At 51.0% G+C, this 17,017-nt stretch overlaps 1 protein-coding gene across 5 annotated transcripts in view; it reads left to right on the plus strand.

The window, feature by feature from the left end:
• The first annotated feature begins 4,946 nt into the window (after nucleotides 1-4,946).
• Nucleotides 4,947-17,017, plus strand: part of EDA (ectodysplasin A) — a 71,067-nt gene continuing 58,996 nt past the window's right edge. For all 5 annotated transcript variants that reach the window (XM_065689427.1, XM_065689428.1, XM_065689429.1 and 2 more), the window contains exon 1: nucleotides 4,947-5,255. In XM_065689427.1, coding sequence (XP_065545499.1) covers nucleotides 4,977-5,255 — 279 coding nt within the window. In that variant the 5' untranslated portion in view covers nucleotides 4,947-4,976. The remainder of the gene's footprint in view (nucleotides 5,256-17,017) is intronic.

Genomic DNA, 17,017 nt, shown 5'->3' on the forward strand with positions numbered 1-17,017 from the left:
AAAGTACTTCAGGGACCTCTGAGCTTGCTTGACCTGTAAGATGAATCTTAAAAGTAACATAAATTACTCTTGAAGACAGAACAAGGCTATTGCAAGATGGGGTAGGTCAATGTATGATTGCCTTTAAATAATCTGGATCCTGATCTTGGAAAACAGTGACAACCCTAAGCATTCAAATAGATACAAATTGTCCTAAAATAATTACAGATTTTTTTACAGATGGTTCCTTTGCTTTTAGCTTCTTGCTTTTGAGCTGTTCGGCTTGGCAGTGGTTAATGCTTCCAGGTTTTAATTCACAAATATTAGGGAAATATTTCTAGCTTAAATGAAAACAGTCTCTTGTGTGATTTCATTACTATTACACAGGCCTTAAAGAAAAAAACCCTACTGAAGAAATATACAGCTAGGAAGCACTACAAAGAGGCCACCTAGTTCATCCTCCCCCCCAGAGGCAGGATAAACAGCAACAATAGCATATTTTATTGCTGTATTCTATGAAATACTGAGTGATGAAGACCCCACAAATTCCCAGGCAATCTGTTCCAGGACTCAGAAGACTTTCCTGGGAAGGACAGCCTCGTGTGAAGGTCACCCCACCAGTGGGGTGATGGAGCATGGGCATGCAGAGCTGCAAGGGACCTCGCAACCCTGCAACCCAGCACTGAGAGCCATGCAGCTGAACCTGGGCTCACTGCGCGCAGCCCCACGCATCTCAGGGCACGCAAGACCTTCCTGCAGCACATCAGCCTTGATGTGCCAGAGGAGCATCACCCAGAGCTGTGAGCCCGGGGAATTTGGTGCAGTCCTTGGTGCTGTTGCCCTTCCGATCTGACAGTAAGTGGAACATTCCCTCTCGGTGCTTGCTTCCCCAGCACTGACGATCTGCTCTGCTTGATCTAAACCCAGCTGGAAGCGCTCCTCAGCAGTGCCACCTAGCCACCCCTGCCTCAGCCGCGCTGCTTCCTTCCATTAAGACCTTTGCACTTCCCCCCCCCCTTTATTTTTATTCTTTCAATCGTATCGTATTTTCTTCAGGCCAATTCTTCAGTTTCTGGAGATAATTCCTACACACTGTATTCGAACTTCCTCGCATCCTGTGGCATGCCGGCATCATGGAGAACCTTACTGGTCTCTCTCTCTTTTCATTATCAAGACAAAACACTGCTTGGTAATAGAACCAGCAAAGACTTTTGCAGAGCTCCTTTTGATATTTTGCTTCCTCGACTGTGAACTACCACTAAACTGCTCCCTGCAGTGCAACTGCTCATTCAAGGAATCTCCCTTGCTCAGCTGGGGGTTCCTGTCTTCCTCCCTCATCTGCGCTTGCAAAGCCCAGGGGCTGGTGGGCCCTCCAGGGAGGAGGGAGCTGGTCAGCAGCAGGAATGTCAAAGCACCATGGGAATCCGGATACAGCCATTGCCAGCTTTGCTGTGCCTGCTCACCAGCGAGGTCAGCCCGACCTGACAACATCACCCTCAGCAAATCCCCATTAGCTCTCTTCCTTTCCATCTTGCCGTCCAGGTGCTCACAAACACCTTGATTACATGCAAGGTTTGTGGGATATTTAGCCAAGCTGTGTAATAATATCCCAACATTTTATTCATCCTCACGCGGGCTTTTAAACTCTCCCTGTCCCTGCGAATTCCCAGTGATAACCTCTTATGATACGGCTAAAGCACCATCTTCATCAGGCCCAGCTCTTTGCAGAAATCCTCATGTTTCTATGTCTCCTCCACCTTCCCTGGTCTTACCTGTCACTGGTGTTAGCAGTTGCCTGAGTGAAATGTGAATGGTCTCATTCTGAATACCATTTCTCACTTGAATAGTCCCAACCCTTCTGTTCGCTTCCATTTCAGCTGTACGAGCTGCTCGTGTTCCTCCTTGCTGAGGAGAGCCACCCATTTTTTCTCTCCTTGCTCACTGACATACTTGCTGATGTTTCCTTATCTCCCAGACCACTTGCTGCCTGTCCTTGCACTCCCCCATGGTTGGAGCCTTGCTCCTTGCAGCTCTGTCCCCACATGCTCATGTTGGTTTTGACAGTTGGTGTTAGGGACTGGTCTGATTTATATTTTCAGTGCGTGTTGCTTATTGTGTTTGAGATGACCAAGCTGATCTCATGCTATTCTTTCTATCTCATTTCTGCATTGGGCTGGTCTGCAGATGTGCCATTATCCCAATTCCAATAGGAAACTGGCGACTCCCTGGATGTCTTCCCCTACCCCTTGTTTTCTGAGGGATACAACCCCAAACGCATGGATTACTCATGCTTTCTTGAAGGTCACATGCTTCCCTCTCAAAACCCCACATTTCTTCCGTGATAGCTTTTCCCCAAGCAGCTTTCAGCCTCCGATTTGTTTCTAGCAGTCAGAATCAACCTTTAAAAAGCTGGAGAAGGCATCAATAGTTGCATCAACGCAGTCAAAAACCTACCGGGCACCCAGTGCTCAGCTGCATTGCCCTTCCATTTAGCCGGAACTAAAGTCTGCCTGCTGAGCCCTGGGTTCTGGGCACCTTTGTTATCTGCTCTTAGAAATTCTCCTCCGGTTTCTCACTGTGGAGAATCTTCAGCCAACTGGCAATGAAACTCATTTCAAGAGACTATTTACCTATTGGGACCCCACTGCAGGGTGTTCACAGTCCCATGGGACTGCAGCAAACTGCCCTTCCTCTGCGACAAGCTCTCGGCTCCCAGCCCCGTCTATCTTGCTTCCCATGCTAGCGATGTACAACCAGTGCCAAGCAACTGCCCAACTGGTTGTTTTCAGCTTCATGTAACTCTTTGCTCTATTTGCTTTAGGGAAAGAACAAAGATGATGTTGGCCCACACCAGGGATCTGGCAGCCCAACGGAGTGCTTGCTGCAGCTGCTGAAGGATGCCTTGCGAGCAGGTGATGTGGCACATGGTGGGAGCACGGGCACTGATGGGTGTTGATTACCCCTCAGGGGGCTCTGCTCCTGCACAGGCATCCCATCTCCTGGGAGCTCTCAGCATCCACAATGTCTTGTGTCAAAGAAACTGCATCTCTGACCGGCAGTGTGTAGTGCAAATACAAAGAAAAGGCTGCCTGGAGAAGCAGCTGTGGCTCCAGACGTGCCATAACAGAATCATAGGATCGCAGAATGGTCTGACCTCAAGGCTCATCCAGCTCCAGCCCCTGCCCCGGGCAGGGACCCCTTCCACTGGAGCAGCTTGCTCCAAGCCCCTGTGTCCAACCTGGCCTTGAGCACTGCCAGGGATGGGGCAGCCACAGCTTCTCTGGGCACCCTCTGCCAGGGCATCACCATCCCCACAGGGAGGAATTTCTTCCTAATATCTAATAGAAATCTCCCCTATGTTGGTTTAAAGACATCCCCCTTATCCTATATACCTACATGCTCTTGTTAAAAGCCCTTCCCCAGGTTTCTTGTAGCCCCTTTAGGCATTGGGACATGCTCTAAGGTGTCCCCACACCTTTTTCTTCTCCACGCTGAACAAGCCCAGGTCTCTCAGCCGGGCTCCAGAGCAGAGGTGCTTCAGCCCCTGATCATCTTTGTGGCCTCTTCTGGACTCACTCCAAGAGCTCTTGTGTTTGGGGCCCCATAGCTGAATGCAGTACTGAGGGAGGGGGAAGGATGGAAGGGGTTCTTACAAGAGCAGAGTAGAGGGGGAGAATCCCCTCCTTCGACCTGCTGCTCATGCTTCTTTCGATGAAGCCCAGGATACGGTTGGCTTTCTGGGCTGCGAGTGCCTGTTGCTGGGTCATGATGAGCTTCTTGTTAACCTGCACCCCAAATCCTTCTCAGTCTGCTCTCAGCCCAGTCTCCTCACAGCCTGTATTTCATAGAATCCTAGAGTCACGGAATGCCAGGTTGGAAGGGACCTCAAGGATCATCTGGTCTAATGCTTCTAGGCAAGCGTGACCTAGAGTGGGTGTCTCAGCAGCCTGTCCAGTGTCCAGCTTTGGGAAGTCCGCTACTTCCCTGGGGAATTTATTCCAATGGCTGATTGTTCTCATTGGGAAGAATTTTCCTCTTGTGTCCAGTTGGAACCTCCCCAGGAGTAACTTGTGCCCATCACCCCTTGTGACTCCTTGTGTAAAGGAAGTCTCCATCTTCTTTGTGGACATCCTTTAAATACTGGAACATGGTGATAAGGTCTCCCATGAGCCACCTTTTTTCTAGGCTGAAAAAGCCCACCTCAAGCCTTTCACCACATGGCTGCCTTGTCTAGGATTTTCTCTAGACCCATTCCAGCCTGTCCACATCCTTTTTGTATAGCGCGGACCAAAATGGAACAGTGTTTCAGGTGTGGCCTGACAAGTGCCAAGTAGAGTGGCATGATGACATCTTTGTCTCTGCTGGTGATGCCCTTATTTGTGTATTTGTGCTTAACAGTCCATCCATCCCTCCCTCCCTCCCTCCCTCCATTCATCCATCCATCCCTCCCTCCCTCCCTCCCTCCATTCATCCATCCATCCCTCCCTCCCTCCATCCATCCATCTATCCATCCATCCATCCCTCCCTCCCTCCCTCCCTCCATTCATCCATCCATCCCTCCCTCCCTCCATCCATCCATCTATCCATCCATCCATCCCTCCCTCCCTCCCTCCATCCATCCATCCATCCATCCCTCCCTCCCTCCCTCCCTCCCTCCCTCCATCCATCCCTCCCTCCCTCCCTCCCTCCCTCCATCCATCCATCCATCCATCCATCCATCCATCCATCCATCCATCCCCCCATCCATCCATCCATCCATCCATCCATCCATCCATCCATCCATCCCCCCCTCCCCCCCCTCCCTCCCTCCCTCCCTCTGCCCGCCCCGGGGCGGGGCTCCGGCGTGGCTCGGCCCCCTCGGAGCCCCGCCCGCTGGCGTGGCGCTGGGGCAGCGGCGCGGCACGGCGCGCCCCGGCCGAGCATGGAGCAGTAGCGGCTCCGCGCCCGGCCGCTCCGCTCCGCTCGGCTCCGCACCGCGCTGCCCCGCACCGCCGGCCATGGGCGCGGAGCGCAGGGGGGAAGTGGCGGCGCCCCGCGGCGGCTGCGCCTGCGGCGGCGGCAGCTGGCGGCTCTTCCTCGGCTTCTTCGCGCTGTCGCTGGCGCTGCACGTCCTGACGCTGGGCTGTTACCTGGAGCTGCGCTCCGAGCTCCGCCGCGACCGCGGCCCGCAGCCCGCAGCCTCGCCGCGCCGGGACGGGACAGCGGCAGCGCCGGGGTCCCCGGCTGCGGGGCGGCCGCAGCGGCTCGCCGAGGGCGCGGAGCGGCGGCAGCAGCAGGTGGGTGCCGGTGGGTGCCGGGCTGAGGGTGCTCCCGCGCTGGTGGCGGAGCCCCGCGGTGCCGACCCCATCCCTCGGCCCGCAGCGCTTTGAAGCGCAGTCTGGAGAAGCCCCGGGCCGCGCCGTCGGGAGTTAAACCTGCGGAGCGCCGGGTTCCCTCCGCCGCGGGCGGGACGTGCGAGGGGCAGCCGGGGCTGCGGGGGTCTCGGCGAGACCGCGGGCGCTCCACCTGCTGCCCGCCCTTTTCCTGTCGCTTCATCGCGACAGCCCCGCAGTGTCGGCTCCGCTCCCGACAGCCCGGCCCCCGCCGGGGTCAGGCGGCCGAGCCCCGGCCATCGCGGGGGTCCCGTCCCGGCGAGGGGGTCCCGCGACCTCGTGTCGTTTCCTGCGCACCCCGGTGCTTGCCTCTGTCCTCCTGGGGTGGTTTTGATTATTTGAGCTATTCCCCCCCCGCCTGCCCCACAACCGAGATGCAGCCGCCTTCGGTGGCTCTGTATCCCCCAGCTGCTTGGAAGTCAGAACACTTGGATTCTGCCACTGTTTTGCCTCGCTGGTGCATGGAGCCCTGGGGAGTAGGGGTGCCTGGGGGGGACTCACTGGTCCGGAGAGCCTCTGGGAGAGCAGGAGCAGAGCTGGGGCCTCTGCTCGCAAACTTAGGTCATTTTTTCCAGGCACGAAACCGTGCTGCAAGCAGGGTAAGCTGGATGAAGGAGTTTCTTCCCCTTTGAGCCTCACGAGCAGATGGCCCACTCCCCAAAGGTGCCGGCTGGCTTTGCTGGGGGTTCCTAATGAAGGTCTGGGGGAGTGGAGGCACAAAGGCCTCCCTCGGTGCCCCAGCAGTCCTCGCCTTGCTGGTTATCGATGGAGGGGTGGGGGGGCAGGGAAAAACAGCTTCGATAAAGCTGCGAGTTTGGAGCCTCTTCCTCTGACTTGGCAACGGGCAGCCACTCCGCTGCGCCGGCCTCGGCTGCTCCCGGGGAAGCCTGGCTGATGCCTTCCAGTTGGCACTTGGGTTCTGCAGCTTCCAATAACGAAACCTAAGAGAGCATTGAACTGGAGAGAACCTGAGCTATCTGGTCATCACTTTTCTCCCTTCAGTGCTTGATCCGTGTCAACATGAAGTGAGTTGCAGCAGCTCGATGCTGTGTTGGGATTCTTAGGTTGCCTTGTAATAGCATGCGGCTGAAGTTGCTTTCGTGTTATCATGCTGGATCTGTTTAGTCTTTCGAGCTCTTCTTTCCAGTGAATGCATAATGAAATACCAGGGTAAATAGTTGAGGCATTCATAAATTACAGTGTCAGATAATTTGTCTCTGGATGCGTATGAAGATCCAAGCGTCGCTCTCTACAGCTGACATACTCCAGATAAGGTAACGCTAATTCTTTGTTTCTTTATTTTACATCTGGCCTGTCAGGCATAAGATGAAAAATTCTTCCGGACATATTGAAGCAGTTGGTTGTGAGAGAAAGTTTCCTCGTAGTAAGGACACGCAAAGCACTGAGCTTAACGGGCAGCGCACAGCTGAACTGCTGGCACCGAAACCGCTCGGTTTGGAAACTGGTGCTGTGACAACGTGTAATGAACGCTGTTTGTAGTAGTGCTGCTCTCCTGTTTCTCACCGAGTTTTCTGCCTCAGCATCCACGTGAGACGATGTGCGAGCTAGAAACAGCCACCTTCCGCGTCTTGGGGTGCTGTGAACATAGAGATATAAATGAGGTATTTGCAAAGAGACTTGCTGAAAAAGTTATCATCAATGTAGTAAAAATGTCAGGGGGTTCCTAGCTGCTTCCCAACCCATCGTTGTGCTTGCTGCTAAATCCAAAGTGCATTCCGATGCACGTGTCTCAGGAGGCGTGCTCACCTAAATGAAGCAAAAATTACTAAGCCTTTCAAGCAGTCTGATTGATGATGTTTCTCTCCCAGGGATGGTCAGAGTTGTGGTGCATTGGGGGTACCCAGCATCCCAAACCCCATGTTTTGAGATGAGGCCCTCCAAAAGGCCTTCTGCTGTGTTCAGCCATGCGAAGTATCGTCAGTGAAGAGGCTGCGGAATGGCTGCATGTGTTGTGATTATACAAGCTGCTTTAAAACCAGCAAATACCCCCTTCCCTGACCCTTTTTTTCTGTTTTATTTTTAGAGGCTTTGGGTTTTTCTTTTTAATGTGTTGTTGATTTGTTTTGTTTTAATGGTTCCTCCCCAGCCCCCTTTCCTGACCTGAGGCAGGAGTGAGAGGAGCAGGGGAAGGATGGGAAGCGATGGTCATCACTGAGATTTTGGCTGAAATCTCGCCTGGTTGTGTGCCAGAAATGACCTCATGACAGGAGTGAGATTTGGCAGCTCAATAACGCCCTGCTTCCCTATCTTACAGGGTATTCAAATATGTAACTCATTTAAGATACAAGGGCAATTTTTCATGGCAGAGATTGAGGCATTGTAGTTCACATCTTTGTCCCAGAAGCTGCGGGGTGTTGCATCACCGGTTTGGCTCCGAGATGAAAAGTTTGTTAATGCTGCTTTAATTCATCGGCTCTCCGGTTGCTGTCCCTCTGAGATGTGACTTGGGGAGCGGTGGTGCGATCAGCCTTGACCGGTGCCATAAACTCCAAATAATCCCTCCAGATGGGTGTGCTGGGGAATACCCCAGTGGGTTGGTTGGTGTGTTCATTAGCGTTCACTCATGGGGAACAGGCAGCAGGGTGCTATGTACCACTCATTAAAATAGCTTATGCCTAAACTAGATCAAAACCCATCATCCCTGTAACGCCTGAGCCTCGCGAGCAATGTTTCTGTGCTTTTTCGCCAAGCGAGCCCATGTCATGCCGCATTTCTACAAAAACTTGTTTTCTTGAGAACACCGAAGCACGGGCCCGTCCTGAAGTGGGCTTAAAAGTTGCCAAAGCCTGCCTCTTGCAGTGAGAACAAGTATCGGTCAGGTATGGCAGATCAAACTCATCGTAGGGGTGCTGGTGGCTGGCCAGGGGAGGCTGCCGAGTCAGCTGATGAAATGTGCTGAGCAGCAATTGGGTTACCAGCATTCACCGTCATCGGTGCCAAACGTGTCTGTTCCTTGGTCTTCATCTCTCGCCTTTAACGAGGGACATTGGAGTGCTTCCATCACTGTTCCTGACAATACCATTGCTTTCCTGCCAGTACGTTTAGTTCTACCAAAGCAACACATGTAACACCCAAACTGTTTGTTTTCTTCCCTTTCCCACCTGTATCCCTCCATCTGCTGAAGAAACAGTCGGGCCCCTCTGATTCCAGCAGTCGTTAGGCTATTCACCACCCCGTTAATTTATATCTGTCTCCTAAAAGCCTGCTTGCTCATTTGATAAATTACAGCAAAAAAGCTTTAGAAGTGAAGCGGTATTTTGCTTGTAGTTGTAGGTAAAGAAATAATAGCGAGAGTCTGCAACTCAGTCGATGCGTGCTAAGTAAAAATTAATCACTGCCTTTACTTGGAAAAGATCTAGGGAGCAATATAGTTGTTTCTGTTTCTGGTCAGGATGCTGTGGCAGAGTAATTCTTAGTGAGTTCTTTGGGCAGTTTCACCTGGAGAAGGGTTATGGCCCGTTGACCTCTAACTGGCCATGGGAAAGGGCTGTTGGCTGTAGAGGACAGATGGACATCCCGTTGTCATTTACACTTAGTCTGTTGTCCACCCTCTGCCACTGAAGGGTCATAACTGAAAACAGGGCATGAGGAACTGAAAACATAACTGAAAACAGGGCAGGTGCCTGTTGCTCTTTGTTCTCTAAGTAGCATTGTCAGGCCAGTGTGAGCAACTCGGTACTGAAATGGGGTTTTGGAGGCTGGTCAGAGCGTCTAGGCAAGAGTCATCTAAGTGTAAAAGCAGAAGGGAATTGGTGCTCAGCTGTGGAGGCACCTTGGTGTCTTTTGCCTCCCTAATGTGAAAGTGCAGTCATTTTGCCCTTTTTTCCCCAGTTCCAGCTCCAGAGTCAAGGCATTCCGGTGTGATTTGCACAGCATGCCGTCAAAGGGTCTGAAAGGCATTAATGCAGCTCCAGAGACTTCTCCCTCCCCAGACTCATCCATGCACCTTCATGCTTGTGCCTGGTTCCTGCTTCCCAAGCCAGGAGGCTGCACCGGCATGTGATGGATCAGGAATGAGCTGAAACTTGACAGTATGATGAAAGCTTTGAGCGGAGCGTTGCGTTGGAGACGCTTCTCCAGTATTAGCCTCCTCTGAAAGCAGCCTCTGTGCAGAGCTCTGCAGGGCACAAACCTTTAAATATCTGCTCAGGGCTCCTGCTTTAGGGCTTCTGGGCTTCTGATCTCAGGCTATGGGTGCAGGTGGGCCATAGAGCGGAAAGAAGATGGTGTTTATGCATGCAGTTAATCACGGGTTTTCCCTCGAATTACACTTGGAGGTGTTGGTTATAGCTGGAGGAAGCTCTTACAGGGCAATAAAGGGAGACCACAGTGTGTTATCTGGCTAATAACACGTTGGGGCTCTGGTAACCTTCATTTACATCTTAATAATGCCTATCCCTCGACTGAGAGGATAACATTCCTGAGGCGGCGTGAGGTTTGGGTTCTGTGCCGGGAAGAGGGGGCTGGAGCGGGGTTGCCTGATATCAAATAGAAAACATATTTCTGCTACTATGCCTATGAATATTCTTTGCATAACCTGGCATGAATCCATCAACTCCTCCTTTTAAACAAGAAAATGGTACCGAGCTTCAGGAGAATGGCAATGGCTGCTGTGTTAGTTGGAGGATGAGGTACAGTGGGAGCGTTGCCCAGGGGGTTTGAGGTGCATCCCTGCGTGTGTTGCAGGTTTAAGTCACAGTGTGTGGAGGAAGCATCGCATTTGGCTGTGAAGGGGCTGCAGGGCTGGTGCAGCGCTGGGGCCCTGCTCTGCCTGCAACACCTTCCTGGCTTGCTTATTTATTTATGGTGCTGCTCAGGTGCGTTTCATTCCGCGTCCTTACACCAAGCAGGTGATTTGGACACCATTGTGTGTGGTGGGATGCCACCACTCTCGAGCTGTTCGGCTGGGAGGGCTGGAGCTTAGGAGTTCCCAACTGGAAAGGGGGAAACCGTCAGTGAGGAAAGACATAAATAGCTGCAGCTCTGGGGTCTCCAAGCACAGGTTGGCTGCAAGCGCATCTCACCAGGGAAGGACATCTCAACGTGCTGGGGATGCTACTGAGAATAGTGAAGAGGTTAAAAAGGAAAAATCTCACATCTAGGAGAGAAGCAGCAGTTGGGAAAATATGAATATATTTTACATGATAAAGGTAGGTTGCAACTGCTGACACAAAGCCTGTGTCAGCATCAGGTGGGTTCTCTACACAGGGAAAGAGGAGGCAGCCTCGTTCTGTGGCCAGTGGGGGACCAGTATGAAGTGAGTTCAGCAATGCACAGGGAGGAGAGGTGCGCAGGCTTCAGCTCATGGAGGAATATGGAAATGCTGATACCTTCTTGGGAACAGAAAACTGCAAATAACAGAGGAAACACATCAGGACGGTGTTGGCCCCAGCATCCTGCCCATGCTGAGGGGCGCACGCACCAAGTGTGTGTGTGCTGTAGAAATCATTAAGTGAGCAAGATGTAATTAACAACGTGTGCATGGAGCCACGATGCCTGCTGCTTTTCCAGGCTCCTGCGAGCCCTGCCCTGTCTTCCCCTTCTGGAACTGAGCTTTCTGGTGTATTTTTTCTATACTTTTATTTTCTTCTCACTCCACGAAGGATAAACACCGCAGCTTTGTGCAAGGACTAGGACTTCTTATCAGCATTTATTGAATTCCTTGACGGAGAACGTGGTTGTTGCCAAAGTAAGCGCTTGACTGCCACGTGACTGAAGTTGCAGGGTTTTTTCCACGACTTTAGATGAGTTAACTGGCAAACACTCAAACCCGTGTTTTTAAGAACACTCGGTGGCATTCCAAAGTTATCTTTCGCTTAACCTCAGAGTACGTAGTGCTTTATCAAACTGATATTATTCTAACCTTTTAACATTATTTTTCTTACCGCATAATACTATAAATCTTGTCTGCTCTTCCATACACATGTAGCATCTTGTAATGCTAATTAAACTGCACACCATCCTAATTTTGCTCTCGTACTAATCCAATATATTTTTCTTGACTGGAAGCCAAACCCTGAGAGCTTCAGAGCATGCAAAGCTCTCATTCCAGTCTTATTATATGTTAATGACTTTATATTTTAATGTCTTTCAACACTTTAGGAGGATGTTATTTTTAGAGGTGTCTGGCTGCTAAAGGTAACCCGTATGTGAGAGGCTGAGGGGTTTGTGTGGATGTAAAGCACGGAGTAAACTCTGTGCAATGAGTAAGTGGTAAGTGTGTCTGTGAAGATGTGTAATCTGTCAGAGTTCATTGTGCACAAGTACAGCGTTACAGTGAGATTTGGATGCAATTTCAAAATAGTTAACTGTCTTTATAGGACAGTTGCAGTTGTAAGTGCTCTCTTGTTAAACTCTTGGGGAAACACGCTGTTTTTGTATGCCGATGGTGCTGATGCCAGTTGGGCCTGAACGCTACTATAACAGAAATAATTACTCACAGATGGGTGGATATTAAAATGAGCTCTTTCCATAAGCCCAAATAAAATTGTTGTAAGTGCTAAGTACTAAATATGCAAGACTCTATTGATGAGATGCCAGTGCTATAATGCATTCCAAATGGCAAGTGCCAGTGTCCTCCTGCTGAAGCTGCACCTCAACTGCAGCTTATTATTCTCCTGTCTATCTGCACTTTCTCAGAAATGGCACTCGCAGTAGGAGAAACAGAACAGCAACTTGAAATTATACATAAATCTGCAAGCGATTTAGCTCTTCGCACTGCACCTCGTCTGTGCATGGCAAGCGAGGGATGCTGCTGCCTCCAGTGCTGCTTTCTTGGTCCCATTAATTCAGGAGACCTACACGTGTTGAGAAAACTGTGGGGTGCCCGTGCATTGCATGGCTTTGCAGTAGTGGGCATTGTGTTGCACGGGGTGGGCTTGAGCTGCATGGCTTTGCAGCAGTGGGCATTGCATGGGATGGGGTTGCATTGCATGGCTTTGCAGTGTTGTGTTGCATGCTGCGTGCGCTGCGTTGTGCTGCATGTGTTGCATGGCATTGCAGCAGTTGGCATTGCGTGGGGTGGGATTGCATTGCATGGCTTTGCATCACTGAGTGTTGAGTGGTGTGGCATGTGGCTTTGCAGAGGTGGATGCTGCATGGCATTGCGTTGCATGGCTTCACCACGCTGGGCAGTACTGTACATGGTGTTGCAGCAGGCATTATGTGGCAAGGTGCTGTATTGCATGGGACTGTGGTCCCCACATGTTGTGTTGCGTGTCTTTGCAATTTCATTTTCCCTCTGTGCTTTAAATCTGTCTTGAGACACGTAAAGGCAGCAAGAAAGTTTCTTAAGCCAGTACTTGAAGTGAAATCCACTGCAGAGCATCAACAGCTCTGTAATTGTAAATCACATGCGGGTGAAAGAGTCGGGGAGCTGCTGTGTCAGGACTGTGGTCTGTCATGGCCAAGGCTGAGCCACGTCCATACTCGGACCAGCGCTGATGCTCCTAGCCCTGCTCCAGAACATGCTGGGGCTTTTCTGGTTGCCTCACGAGAGTTAACCTGGGTGCTGGTCCCTGGGTAAACCTCATCACGGTTCTTAATCAACTTTTCCATTGTGTTATCCCTTCTCTGTTTTTCCATTTCTTCATTTGAATTACTTTAATGTTGGCGTTCCTTCCCAGAGAGCGTTTCCTCCACCCTCCTCTCCCTCTCAGCCCCCTACAACTGTGCTGGCCAGGGAGCAGTAGGCAGCTGGGTGCTCGCTGAGCAAGAGACCTCCCCTGGCTTTTGTTCTTTCTGTTGTTCTATTCAGTGTTCTCCATCTCCGTTACAGGGAACGCTTCTCTATAATTCTGCATGGGGCTGTGGAAGCCACATGGGGCAGGCTCTAATGGCCTAAGCACACTTTGCATGGTCCTTCCAGTCTTCTCCATGTGCTGGGATCAGTGAAATTAACCCAGGGTATAATTTCTTTCAACCGTGCAAATAAGTTGCTGATCTACTGCTAACCTTAACCAGCACTGTAAAAACTTTCCCTATGGGACAGGAAAATAGGATAAATCATTTGAAGCTGGTATCTGGAACCGTTGCTGACCTGCTGAGATGACAGAACAATGGTTCAGACTCAACAAAGGTATTTTTCTTTGTCATTTTTACCGCAGGATCAGGGTGCTGCCATTCTGCCTGTCTATGTGTTGAGAAGCCTGGGGCCGCAGGAGCAATGAGGGGTGTCATTTCTGCCGGGAAAGCTGGAGTTCTCAGGCTTTCCCATTAAACATACCCTATGGCAGCAAAAACCAGATCAAAATAGGAATTGCTGGATGCGCAGCTGATGAGGTGTATCTAGAGAGCAGGATGAAAACACGTGAAGAAAACAGTTGGTTTGTAACTGCAGCTGTTACTATCTTTTTAGTGATAATGAACTAAATTAGTAGGTTGTCTGCCTTTGGGCTGTGGATGGGCTTGTCTGTGCTTGCGGAGTTCGTGGTGTTAACTCTTGCTGGGAAGCCGGGTGATCCTTTCTGAGCGATGTTGTCATTTTAAAAGGATGAAAAACAGGCTGAGAGAGCTGGGCTGGGTCAGCCTGGAGAAGAGAAGGCTCCTGAAGGGGAGACCTGAGAGCAGCTCCAGTGCCTAAAGACTGCTGCCTGGCAGTGTTCAAGGCCAGGCTGGACGGGGGCTTGGAGCAACCTGCCCTAGTGGGAGGCATCCCTGCCCATGGCAGGGGGCTGGGACTGGATGGGCTTCAAGGTCCCTTCCAACCCAAGCCATTACATGATTATTGTTCTTTCAAGCAATGTCTTTATAGCTGACTTGGAGTTTTCTTCTGTTGTGGGAAAGAGCTGTTCTGACTCAGAGCATGGCTTGTGCAGAGATTCCTGGGCAGTGCAGAATCGGTGGTGTTCGACAGAAGAAGCTTATGAGGAGAGTGCAGCTGTTTGACAGGCGATGCTGTGCTTCCATCCCAGCTCCTCTGGCAGAGCAGTGGGATCCTTGCGCTGGTGGCCCGTCTGCATCCCTTCCCAAAGCCCCTTTTGTTTTGCAGGTCACAGATGTTAAATTTGGAAAGCCCAATCCTGTGAGTAGACTGCACGTGGAATATTTGAGCTCAGATGCAGGGATGGGTGATTTTTGCAGCATCTCTGCCGTTTTCTGGGCTCTGGTAGTAGCAAAGAGCATGCATATGGTGGGGAAGAGGTGTTTTCCACACCAAGGCTTGTAAGCCAGATCGGCTTCATAGTCACCAGCACAGTGTAGCCACAAACTGTGTATCTGGCTGCTGCTTTAGGGGGTTTTGGGGGGATTTCTTTTTTGTATTTATTTTGTTTTTATTGTATTTTTGAAGGAGAAGGAAAACCCAGTTGGGTTGCAGCGTGAGACTGAATAACCCCAAACCACCTTGTTCCGGTGCTGCTTCTGTTGGTGTACAAGTATTCTGGGGAAAACTTTGATCGCCTGGTGTTGCCTGGGGGTTTGGGGTGTTTGGTGGGGGTTTGTTTCGGTTTTGCTTGTCTCTTCATAGCTGTAAGCGTGGAGAATCCCAGCAGTGCTGCTAGTGAGAAAGGTGCATGGGTAGCAAAGCTCGTGGGAGGATGGAGACCTTCCCTCACGGCAAGGAAACACACAGAGACCTCTTTCCTTCTACGAGCTTCTCTGCTAGGCTATGTATGTTTTCGTGAATGGGCTTTCTCTCATTTTTCTTTACCAGAAGGTTCAGTAAGCCACAGCTGGGCTTTGCAGCAGGGCTTTGTTTTTACTGATGCAGTAATAAGATTCAGGCTTATTCTTCAGTTCTAGTGATGTTGCTGTCTCAGTCGAGGTAGTGTCGTGGTTTAAACCCAACCACAAACCTTGTTCACTCACTCCCCGCCTTCTTGCCCTCCCCCTGCTCCTGGAGGGATGGAGAGGAGAATCGAAAGGAATGCAACTCCCATGGGTTGAGATAGGAACAGTTCAGTAACTAAGGTATAACACAAATCACCACTGCTACCACCAATAATAATAATGATAAAGGAAATAACAAGAGGAAAGAATACAACACCTCAACACCAGCAGACCAATGACTCGCCCCACTCCCCCCAGCCAAGCATGGACCAATACCTCTTCCAACCCTGCAGTCCTCCCAGCCCTTCCCGGTCACTCCCCGTTACATCCTGGCCATGCCGTGCTGTGGTATGGAATACCTCTTTGGCCAGTTTGGGTCAGGTGTCCTGTCTCTGCTTCCTCCCGGCCTCCCCTCCTCCCTGGCAGAGCATGAGGCTCAGGAAGTCCTTGGCCAGACCAAACATTCAAGCAGCAACTGAAAACATCGGCGATATCAGCGCTGTTCCCAGGCCAAAAGATCAAAACAGCACTGTACTAGCTCCTAAGAAGGAGAAAAATGACTGCTACTGCTGAACCCAGGACAGGTAGGCAAAGGGAATGTGTGCAAGAGAAGTCCTTTAGTTGAGCCTGTGGGGCTCAGCACCACCTGTGATCAGCTGCACTTGTCCGTGTCTGGCGAGACACCGCATCGACAAGAGACACCAAACCTTTTGCTCATTAGGAGATGGAGAGAGCCTCTGTGCCAATACAGATGCTGGCAGTTTTAATCCCTAGAGATCCCGTATCACATCAAGCCCTGCACAGCAGGCTCTGTCCCACACATTGCCTGTGCATGCCAGCATAGGGGCTGCTTCTCATTTCAGGCTCAACACCAGCAGCAGCAGGCAGAGAGAGCCCTGTCCCGCTGCACCGTGCTGCTGGTGCTCGCGGCTGGGATCCATGGCTGCACCCTGCTACCTCAGCATCACCCCTCACTGCAAACATCCCAGCCAGCAGTGAAGTCACGTAGCAAGGAGCAGCAGCCGGTGCAGCGCTCTGAAGAGAAAAGCAGCACGCCCCTAATAAAAGCAGGATCTGACTTCAAACAAATGTGTACTGCACAGTTGTTGTTAGCACTCTTATGTGCGGCTGCAAGGCTTGGACAATTTATAGGCGCTGCATCAAGCGCCTTAGTCAGTTCCATATGTGCTGTCTTTGCTCGCTGGCTGGTATGAAATGGTAGGATGAGCTCTCGGAAGTTGAGGTCTTCAAGTGTTAAATACAAAGCGTTGCTCCTGCAGGCTCAGCTCTGCCGATCCAGGCGTCTGGCACACATTTCCAACAACGGGCTGGATTTGCCAAAGAAAGTTACACTTAGATGCAGCAAATAGCTGTCAGCTCTTTCCTCCCTACTCCGCAAGGCTGCTTTTCCCCTTGCTTTTCAGAATAACCAGCAGGTTTGGAAGTGATATGGAAGTTAGGGCTTCTCAGTGCCTTAGTGATGCTTCCCCTCACTTGGCAAAGCCCTGTCCCCTTCCTTCTGTCCTCACAGCCCGTTCCAGCCAGCAGCACCCTGCATGAGGGCCATTGGTTCCCTCTAAAAACCCATCACAGAGGTAAGGGCTGAGGGGCATTTCAAGCTGAGAATAACTTGAGTTCTTCTCCCCAAGTACCTCAACATTGGACCAAACTATTCAAGAAGATATTTTGGCTGAAATATTAACTAGCTTGCTGCTCTCTAACGAAGATTTTTGGGCTTCTGAGCCCAGTTGCATGCAGGTGGCTACGTCTGGGGTCAGAAGAAAACATCCAGAGACCCCTGGGCTGTTGTCCCCACACCTCATGGATCTTCCTGACTCGGAACCATTTCTTCTTCCCGTATCTCAACGTGCTGGAAA

The sequence above is a fragment of the Lathamus discolor genome, chromosome 9 (assembly GCF_037157495.1).
Source record: "Lathamus discolor isolate bLatDis1 chromosome 9, bLatDis1.hap1, whole genome shotgun sequence".
NCBI lineage: Eukaryota > Metazoa > Chordata > Aves > Psittaciformes > Psittacidae > Lathamus > Lathamus discolor.